Genomic DNA, 11,245 nt, shown 5'->3' on the forward strand with positions numbered 1-11,245 from the left:
CAGTGCAATAAAATCAACCAAAATGGAAAAGGTTGCATAGTGTCGCTTTAAATTATGGTTTTAAATTCATTTCAAAGTGAAGCAGACACTTTATGCACATGAGAAAACACTTTACTTCACAAATATTTTAAAATGCAACTAAAAGAAGATGGTTTTGTTCCGTGTACATCTGTATTTCAGGACACATCAGCAGAACAATAATGACTTGAGATTTGAGGCTTATTTATAATTAAAATTTTTAGTTGTGAAGTCTTAAAACAGCTAGAACAGAAAACAACTGTTAGTCCAATCTTATTTAACAACCCAGATAACTACATAAAATCCAAAACGTCTTCATAACTGTCGTCTTTTGTTGCTTATAAAATAACACGGTATCAGAGCTGATCTTTTTAAAACCAGGATGCATAAAGTCTAATATTTCCAAATGAAGACACACCTCCTTCGTGATTATATCTGAGGCCCGGTCTGGTAAGTGCAAGACATTTTTTATTCCATTCACAAAAAAGCAGATCATGTCCAGAGCTCAGCCGTACAGCAGAACAAACCTCCGCTGTCTGCTCAGAGAGTCTCGCACTGACATCTCCATGGCAGTGGACGACCCCTTCCCCCTCGTCTACGGCTTAGCGGACAAAAACATCATCAGCGACCTGCAGCTCAAGGTGAGGAGGAGGAGGAGGATGTTGGAGAAACATATTTTGGGAATCAGACAGCTGGTGTTCACTTTGGCTTTGTGTAGGAATCTTTGGAGAAACAGGCAGGAGAAGGCGTCCACAAGGCCATGTACTCCCTCCTGTCCTGGGTTCTAGAGCAGGACACAGCCAAAGTGGAGGATTTCTGGAAATGTTTGAACAAAGACTACAACCGGGAGAGTTATCCAAGACTCAGGACACTGCTGGCCAACCTGAAGCTCAGTAAGATGCGCTTAACTATAACCTCAAATGTGGAATTGTGTCTTAGTTTTATAGGGAAACGAGTGATTATGTGGAAAGGGCACCGGATAATACAACATTTCTCTCGTTTTCATCCAGTTTTTGCTTGTTTGACTTTATAAAATTGTTGTTAGGCCTGTCAGGAAAGCAAATTTTGAAGTGTGATATATTAATAAAGAAAATATAGATGATAAACGACTGACAGAATAACCCAAAAGCAGATTTGAACCACAAAAACGAATCTAAAAACATCAAAAGTTGCAATAAGTACGTAGCAGAATGAAACACTTTCGTACTTTGTTTGCATCTGTAATGAGTCATAGAAGTTGTTAATTCAAACTTTTACATTTTAAATCTTATTGTATAGCCAAAAAATAACAAAAAACATCCCGGTACTGCATGCACGATTAATGCTGACCCCAAAAATACATAGTTCCATTGTTCATATACTGAACAATACGTCTAATTGTTGTCACTGTCTTTCATATTCTATAAAATCAATATGTTTTTTAGTACTAATCATTTTTTATGTGTGTTTAACAGAGATGGAGACTCCAGCTTCAAGATTAGAAACATCATCCCCTGAAAGTCACAGCAAAAGGAAGAAAAGAAGTCATGAAAACAAAAAGGCGGCTACCACAGCACAGAGCCAGTACTCGCACTACCAGGCCAAAAGTACTGACAGACCAGGTACTGCACGGACCAAAGAAGTCACACGTTTTGAGGCTAAACTGAAGTAAAAGTAGTAAAGTACTGCACTTAAGTATACATTTTAGGTATCTGTACTGTTCTAAGTGGATACCTTTTACTTTTACTTCACTACATTTCATCGCAGGTGTCTGTACTTTCTATTTCACTACATTTTTTAACAGGACTGAAAAGTTAAAGTATTTTTTATTATAGTTTGAGACCCGCTGAAAACCCCGAGGTTCATAATTTGAGCAAACAAAAATATACAAATAAAACAGCCAGACAAATTCAGCACAAATCTTTATCAAAATCAGTACATTTGACGCTTTATTAGAGCTTTAAACAGGTACTTTATGTGATACATTTACTTTTACTTGAGTATTTTTTACCCTGATAACTGTGATTTTAAGCAACAAAACTGAGTACTTCTTCCATCACTGCAAACTGTGTAGTTATTTTCAGATGCACAAATACAAATATACGTTATAATTCACAGTCTTTTTGCATCCACAGGGGGAAAAGTCAAACTATTACGAGTGAAGAACGAAGCTCTTCTTTCACAGCAAACTTCAAATAGTAAGAATATTTCATAACTCAGTAAAGGTTAAAGAAATTCAGCCTATATAATAATGATAACAGCTGTTATATTTTATCTGTAGGTGTGATTCCCTTAGTGCAAAAAGCCTCATTATCCTCAGCATCCACCAGTAAACAAGCACTCAGCTACAAATCTAGAGAAAAGACTTCTACTTCAGAGGGTGAGCGATTCTCCTATTGCCAATATGAGCACATGAATCTTACGTTTTTCCTTTTTGTGCAATTATATTTGGCAGGCATCTCTTTAAAACAAGTAAAAGTTGGAGAGGAAAACTATTTTTGCAGGAGTAAAGCTGCAATTCCGACTTTCAGCCACAAGGGGGAGTGCTTCAGCAGCCTGGTAATAGACTTCAGACAAGTTTAAACTGGAAATCCTGTTAAGTTTTAAATTAAACTATCCCAAAATGCTAACTTGTTTGTGTTTAGGGCCACCGTAATGACGACGAATGTGCCGTGTGCAAAGACGGAGGCGAGTTGATCTGTTGTGATGGATGTCCCCGTGCTTTCCACCTCACCTGCCTGAACCCCCCTCTCACCTCCATCCCAAGGCAGGATACTCACTTTGCTCTAAAAACATCCTCTAATCTAATCCCCGTGTCCAGAAACTGATATAAGAAGCTGTGTATGTGTGTTTAATCTGCAGAGACACGTGGCAATGTGACGTTTGTTGTGGGAAAATCATGAAAGAAGAGGAGACTCCACACCTGACACAAGTGAGTAATGAGTCCCAGTTTTGATCCTTGTCGAGCCCAGAAGATTTATCCCAAAACACTGACACTGATTTGCACCAGTTTTATCCAAGAAAAATCCCAATTGTCCCTATTTTTGACAAATTTGATACCTGACAACAGTAAAAAGGGAAATATATTGTCATTTGTTAAACTAAAATGTGCAAAAATGACCATAATAACACAAAAACGGTCTGTTGCGCTGATTGAAATATCTCAGATTATGACGCACAAGTGAATCGAGAATGGACAATATTTTTTCGTTGTTTTATTTAGACAAACCAGTCCAGTCCAGGTCAGTTCCAGTTTTTTATTTTGAAAATCTGGACGCTCTAAATTAGCCAGGACTGTGTAATAAAATACTTCAGAGTTCATTACTGTTACCCATTACCAGTGGTGGAAGGTTATGAAGTAAAAGCAGTAAAGTAAAGAAAAGCAAAGTAAAGTAAAGAAGCATTTTAGATACATATATTTTTACTTAAGTGCATTTTAAAGTAGATTTTTTTTTTACTTTTACTTCACTACATTTGAGAGCAGCGTCTGTACTTTTTACGTCACTATATTTTTTATTGGAGTGAAAAGTAAAAAGTACTTTTCATACGATTTGAGGAGTTATTTTGACCAAGTTTGTGGAAACATCATGAATAAAGTTTTTGATTTCAAACTTCAGCTTTGAGCAAAACAAAAATAAATACTCAAATTTTATAAGAAAAATGAAGAAATTGACTCGTATTGTTGCTGTTGACTTAAATATATATCATTTTTTAATCAATATCACATACAAATTAACAACCCTTGTGGGAAATACTTTTACTTTTTACTCTTTAATAATAATAATAATAAATAATAATACATTCCATAGAATCTCAGAGCGCCACAACAAAATAAGAACTTTAAACCAACACTAAACTGCTAAACGCTAAAAACATCAACAACAAGCGTTTCTAAATAAAAACGTCTTTAGATTTGTACTTTTGTTTAAGTAGTTTTGTAGTACTTTTACTTTCACTTAAGTAACTTTTTACCACTGTATTTGTACTGGGAAAATGACTCTGGGCCTTAATTATAAATAATATCATGAGAACAATTTAAGAAAAATAATGATAGGCTGTTAAAGGTACAGTGTGCTTGGCTTCTTGTTATTTCTTAGCCTGGAATGTTCCGCAGTGTGGCATTAAACACATCTGTCCTTCATGGAATCAGTTGACAGTAAAACAGGCTCAAAATTGTAACTTATTGCTCTAAAAAACTGTGTGAAAGTGATTTTTTTCCATATCGTCCACCTGTTTTTTACGCATCTAAAGTGAAAAAAAAAAAAAAAAAAAGCGATAGTGACCTTAAAGTATTTACAGTCACATTTAGTTTACTTTTATCAGCCACATAAAAGTATAAGGCGGGGTTATAATCTGATAATGCGGCTGTAAAAAATAGATGATCACCTGCTGTGGCCTGGTGTCATCTCAGTGCAGATAGATACATTTAATGCCATACTGTGGAACATTCCGGGCAAACCAAGCGCATTCCCTCGGAGACAATTTACATAATGCACCTTTATGGGTCAGCGCAGGGTTAGAATGGAATTGTGAAATGAGCTAAAAATGTATTGTTGTGTCTTCAATGTCACGGGCGATTGCGTAAGCCGTGTATTGTTCAGAGTGCAGAGTGAACAATGTGACAAAAAGTGAAGCCAAACAGTAATAAACTACTATATTTAAGGACAGATTTTAAGTATTTGTACTTTCTACTCCACTATATTTTGAACAGGACTGAAAAGTAAAAGCATTTTTCATTATTGACCCGTTAAAAAGCCGGTTTATTCACTTGTTTCTATCAAAATCTCTGCATTTGAAGCCTCATAATAACTTCAAAATATGCACAATATACTTTTACTTTTTACTCTTTAAGTACATTTTTAAACAAATACTTAAAAACTGTAAAAACTTGTTGATTTGAGCACAGCTGTATTGATGTATAAGGCATAAAATCATAAGCTCCTCTTTGTTTATAGATGTTTTTTTCGAACAGAGAGAGTCAACATCAGCTTAGACAAACAGGTAGATTCAAAAAAGTAAGATTAAACCAGTAAAAACATAATTATATTTCTTTATTTTATTTATTTATTTAAATCAGGACATACATAGTGAACATACTTATACAATAGTGACAAGTATAAGACACATAAGAAACACCAAGACGTACTAAGACATAACATGGTTTGTAGAAGAAACAGCTATTTACGATTGTATGTGACAAGTGTGTGTTGTGTTGTGTTGTGTGTGTGTTGTGTGTGTTGTGTGTGTACCTGTGTGTGTGATATTTACGTGATTTTGGAGGGGGGTAAGATAAAGAGAGTACTAGTCATTATATAGAGAATATAGATGGGAAGAAAGAAGAGAGAGAGAACAAAATAATAAATAAAATAAAAAAATAAAAAATAAAATAATAAAATAAAATTAAATAAAATAAAATAAAATAAAATAAAATTAAATTAAATTAAATTAAATTAAATTAAATTAAATTAAATTAAATTAAATTAAATTAAATTAAATTAAATTAAATTAAATTAAATTAATAAATAATAATGATATGTCACTGTATTTCTGTTCGAGGAGTTATTCTGTGAAATAACCTTGATGATCAATTAAAAAGCTCCTACACAATAGAAGCATTTATAAAGAGGTACAGTATTAAACATCACTTTTTGACTCAGGATTGATTCATGTGAACTGCTGTGGTTTGTGGTTTGTGGTTTTTCTTTTGTTTACATATTGAGTCATATGTTTTCTTGGTATTGTTGTGCGTTATTATTAAATAGGGTTAGGCAATATAAGTACATTTTACTTCAGCCTTAACCCTTTTGATCATGATATAAATGTTTAATTTTGAACGTAATGCCCGAATAAAAACTATCAGTTAAAATACTTTTTCCTTAAGCATGCTTTTCCACGTGATACTTTTACTTTTACTTGTGTATTTCTTTGCTCCAGTGTGTGTACTCTCACTTAAATGACTAAACTGAGTACTTCTTCCACTATGTAACATTATTATACCCTGACAAACTATAAAACTTTTGCGTTTCTCATTTACTTCAGCTCCATACACCCCAACTCCAGAAGATAACGCCCCATTTCCCGTCGCTCTCCGCCCTCTCGCTCACGACAGCAGACGTCAACACAAAGGAGCCCGACCAGGTAAAAACAGCTCCACACACTCATACCTGTTGTTTTTGTTGTTTTAATTATTTTCTTTCTTTGTGATCAGTGCCCAGAGCCCGTCGTGGAAATCTGTGCAGTTTGTCATCTCGGAGGAGGAGACCTGACACTTTGCCTTCAGTGTCTAAAGCGCTACCACAAACACTGCCATTTCTCCAAGTAAGACACGTTAAAGCGACATTTTATGCTTTTTTCTGATCTATACTGTTGTTTTCTCATCGCAAACAGAACTGGAGTTGTGTTTTGTTTCATTTTCACATGTTTAACACACAAATCCCGCATATTTAGGCTGAGTTCGTTTCGCAAACCGACAAAAAACTTTGTTCCACCTTGTGATGTCATCATGTGGCGATACAGGAAGTGCTCCGCTGTGTTTTTAAACTCCACAAACCTTCATTTCTAGAATCATTTGGATAATTTCAGCCCTGGAATTGCCAATCTACTACTGAACAAAAGGTAAAACATAGCTGTTAGCTCGAAAACTACCACTTCATGACATCACAAGGTGGAACAGAGCATTTTGAGGTTTGGAGATGTTACAGACTATTCAGTTCAATTCAGTTTATTTTTGTAAAGCCCAAAATCACAGCAGCAGCAACAATGAAAGAAAAAGAGACAAGGAGATCAATCAACAGGAAAAAAAAGCAAACGGAGAAGTGTCACAGAGCAGAGCGCCCCCTGTCCTTAGACTCTCCTCCTGCAGGAAAAACTAAAAAAACCCAGGGGGAAACTAGAGCTACAGGTCTAAACTAGAGCTAAACCAGGACTAAACCAGGACTAAACCAGGACTAAACCAGGTCTAAACCAGGACTAAACCAGGACTAAACCAGGACTAAACCAGGACTAAACCAGGACTAAACCAGGACTAAACCAGGACTAAACCAGGACTAAACCAGGACTAAACCAAGGACTAAACCAGGACTAAACCAGGACTAAACCAGGACTAAACCAGGACTAAACCAGGACTAAACCAGGACTAAACCAGGTCTAAACCAGGACTAAACCAGGACTAAACCAGGACTAAACCAGGACACACAGGCTGCAGATGTGTCCAGGACTTATGCTCATCCATTTGCAGACAGAGTACAAGTTTGTAGGGCCAGAGCCACTCAACTAAGAGACAGAGAGAGGCCCACCCATGGCAGGACGGGAGCCACCCCAGCCAGGCACCGGGTCATCCAGCCAGGGGAGGGACGAGAGGGTCCGGGTCCACAGAACAGGATCAGGCACAGGAGGAGCATCTAGGGACAAATAATGAATGATTACTCAAACATGTGTGAATGAAAGGTCTGTTTTCGATGAAGTAACAACATTTAAACATGACTAAAAGCTCTCAAGATCCATTTTGTGTAATATACTGTAGCTTTAAACTGCATTACTTTATGAGATGTACATATAGAAGTAGCACATAAACTAGACGCCCAAAAGCCAAGTCCTATTTCAGCTTCATCATCTGTACATTACACAGTCTGCAGATGGCTTCCTTCCTCTAAATTCTTGTGAGTATTGATCAGCGTTGTACATTAAAGCTGTGTGCTTCTGGTCGCTCTCTCTAATGGTGACTAATGGACTGTAAATGGATCCAGGCCACAGGGAATGCATGTGGATAACTCATTTAACATAGTGAACATAGAAGGACCGTTAGACACAAGGAGCGCTCTCACTTGACTGTGTAAAAAGAGCTGCACAAAAGACATGTCTTCGGTTTTGGGTTTTCAGTTTTAACAGCACAGGTTTGTTGCAGTTTTCATCCCTGCCACTAGAGGCTGATGCATTTTTCTTCTTAGTGAAACATCACAAACAGAATGAATGAAATTACTAGATACACTTAAACAGCATTGTACAGCAGAAGTAGGATCTTTATGCCACACATGAGCAATACGATAAACAAATATATGACACTTGTATTATTATTATTATTGTCATGTATATTGCAAAAATCCAATACATAAAGCGACTGGAGCAATATTTATTTTATTGTGGTTTAGGCCTAACACATGAGTTTATATGTCTATGTCCAGTGGTGGAACATAACAAGTAAAAGTAGAAAAGTACTATATTTAAGTACAAATTTTAGGTGTCTTACTTTTACAGTGGATACTTTTTACTTTTACTACATTTCAGAGCAGTATCTGTACTTTCTACTCTACTGCATTTTTGCACAGGGCTGAAAAGTAAGTGTTTTTATTACAGTTTGAGAGCTGCTGAAAAGTCTGAGAGGTTTATTTTTAACACGTTCATAGTTTGAGCAAAACTAAAATATACAAATAAAAACAGCTAGAAAAAAAACACGATTGATTTAATTGTTTCTGTTGAACAAAATTCAGCTCAAATCTTTATCAAAATCACTGCACTAGACAAATACGGCAACTGGGACATTACTTATTTATAGTGGTGGAACAAAGTAAAAGTAGTAAAGTACAAATTTTAAGTATCTGTACTTTACTTAAACTAATTTTAACATGGATGATTTTTACTTTTACTTCACTACATTTCAGAGCAGGTATCTGTACTTTCTACTCCACTACATTTTTTTAAACGGGCTGAAAAGTAAAAGTACAAGCAGACAAAAATACACAGATAAAAACAGCTAGGAAAAATGATCAGTTTAAGTGTTTCTGTTGAACAAAATTCAGCTCAAATCTGTATCAAAATCACCACATTTGACACTGTATAAGACTCAAAATATGCGAAAAAATACTCTTTAAGTACATTTTTAATTAGGCACTTTAATACTTTTACTTAAGGTTATTTTTTCATGTGATACTTTTACTTTTACTTGAGTATTTTTGCTCTGGTATCTGTATTATAAAAGATTAAATTAAATTGGATCAGACCTGGACGACTGACTTTTACTTAAGTAACAAAACTGAGTATTTGTTCCACCACTGTCCATGTCCACCTGTATGTACCACTTCATTACAATCCCTGATCATTACTTGCAGCTCTTTTTGGCCCATGACTTGAGTGTAATGCGTGTCACTGGTGGTGTTTGTCTGTTAGAGGCAGGTCCGTCTGCTCGTCCTGCTCCAGACCGTGGTTTGGCTCCACTGAGGGGGAGGCTAAGTGTCTGCAGGTGTGTACACAGAATACTCATTCATTCAGTCTTGTGTAAGCTGGGAACAAATGGAATAGTTAAAATACTTGTAATTGTGTTCTTTATAGATCACTCCTGCAACTCAGCACGCACAAAGTCAAACCTGCAGTGAACCTGATGTCGCTCTCCACGGCACAGACCTCGACTCCATCCTCGCTGATGTGAGTGTGTCTCAGTCTGTATAGTTTATTATATATTCATGATAATTATCAACAGACTCTCTTTACACACAAGTCGTTCATTTATCTTTTCCCTCCCGCTCCTCCTGTTGGTCTCGTTTATGCTCAGAGTAAGTGTCAAGAAGAAGAAGAACATCAATATAAAATCAAATCTAAACTTGAACTTGTCCCAGAAATAAACAACTGCTCTAGACAAGTACTGCAACCGGGAGATTACTGCTTTTACTTCGTTACACCACTGGAAATAAGTAAAGTACAAATTTTAAGTGCCTGTACTTTACTTATGTTCACTTTAAAATGGATACTTTTTACTTTTACTTCACTACATTTGAGAGCAGTATCTGTACTTTCTACTCCACTACGTTTTTTTTTAACAGGACTGAAACGTAAACATGTTTTTATTACTATTTGAGAGCTCCTGAAAAGGCTGAGGGTTTATTTTTTAACACATTTGTAGTTTAAGCGAAGAAAAATACACAGATAAAACAGCTAGGGAAAACTGTCAGTTTAATTCAGCATAAATCTGTATCAAAATCACTACTTTAGAAGCTTTACAAGACTCAAAATATGTGTGAAATACTTTTACTTTTTAGTCTTTAAGTACATTTTTATAGGAGTACTTCAATATTTTTACTTAAATAGATTTTTTCATGTGACACTTTTACTTTTACTTGAGTTTTTTTTTGCTCAGGTATCAGTACTTTTACTTAAGTTAGGGAAAAAAAGGAGTACTTCTTCCACCACTGGTTATTTCCCACTTGACTTTCTTATATATCAACAATCTGGCTGAACTATTGACTAAAGAAATGTGAAAGTTACACAGATTCACCGAACCAGTGACAAATGTTTACGTTTTATGTGGTGGTTACGGATGTTGTTGTAATACGTCAGAGTTTATATTGTGCGTGGGAAGTGAGAATCCCTCCATCAATCCATCGTTCTTAAGGAATAACAAGTTCAAGCTGCGTTTTAAGACATTTTTTTCCAAATCAGAGGTGGGAAAATGGCAAAAATTCCGTACCAGTTTCTTGGAATGCAACTTTAAACCTTGACTAGGGGCAAACCAAGTCTCAGGAGTGAAAATGAGCAAAACCCAAGCGCAGGAATCGTGTTTAAAAGTGTTAAATATGCCTTAAGAAAATTGAAATACAAATTATGATGGGTGTGTTACTCTCTCGAATTAGTACACTGTCAACAAAATTATAATTATAAATATAGTGACTACGACTAAAGGAATTTACAACCTCATTTGTGTCTCTCAGAGTTCACTCACATAGCTTAGTTTTGCTTTTAACCAGCCACATAAAAGTCCCTCATAGGCGGGGCGATAATTTGATAATGTGGCAGTAAAAATAGTCTTGTGGTGAGATCAGCGCCGTGGGTCAGGTGATGTCACTGGAGGTGCTTTGAGTTTCTCCGTGTTTTTGTCTCCGCAGGCCTCTTTCGATGGCATCTTACAGTGGGCCTTTCATAGCATCTCCAGACCGCTCCACGACTCTCAAGGCTGCCTCCAGTGACTGACCGCCGGACCTGCACCATCACCAGAAACATGTAGAAACACAGATAAGCCCGGACAGTACACAGGGTCAATGTGCAGATCTGTACAGGCTGTGGTAAAGAAAGAGTTTGAAAAGAACAGACAGATCACACCGGGGCAAAGTGTGTTTTAATTCAACGACGCTACCCCCAGAACTTCACGTGTTATTATCATTTGATTATACTTCTATGTGTTACTGCTCACATAAAAAAACAATATAATGTATGTGTGTATAATGTATAAAACAGTAAAACATTAAATGCAAAAGAAAAAAAC

The 11,245-nt window shown here is 36.1% G+C and overlaps 1 protein-coding gene across 1 annotated transcript; it reads left to right on the plus strand.

The window, feature by feature from the left end:
• Positions 1 to 512: 512 nt before the first annotated feature.
• Positions 513 to 10,949, plus strand: aire (autoimmune regulator). Its single transcript, XM_055228601.1, has 13 exons — positions 513 to 659; positions 737 to 911; positions 1,473 to 1,619; positions 2,133 to 2,195; positions 2,279 to 2,377; positions 2,453 to 2,556; positions 2,643 to 2,764; positions 2,860 to 2,929; positions 6,037 to 6,135; positions 6,206 to 6,315; positions 9,160 to 9,232; positions 9,322 to 9,414; positions 10,869 to 10,949. The coding sequence occupies exons 1-13, from the start codon at positions 513 to 515 to the stop codon at positions 10,947 to 10,949; spliced, it is 1,383 nt and encodes a 460-aa protein (XP_055084576.1).
• Positions 10,950 to 11,245: the final 296 nt, after the last annotated feature.

This window comes from Periophthalmus magnuspinnatus, chromosome 17 (genome assembly GCF_009829125.3).
Source record: "Periophthalmus magnuspinnatus isolate fPerMag1 chromosome 17, fPerMag1.2.pri, whole genome shotgun sequence".
NCBI classification, from domain to species: Eukaryota; Metazoa; Chordata; class Actinopteri; order Gobiiformes; family Gobiidae; genus Periophthalmus; species Periophthalmus magnuspinnatus.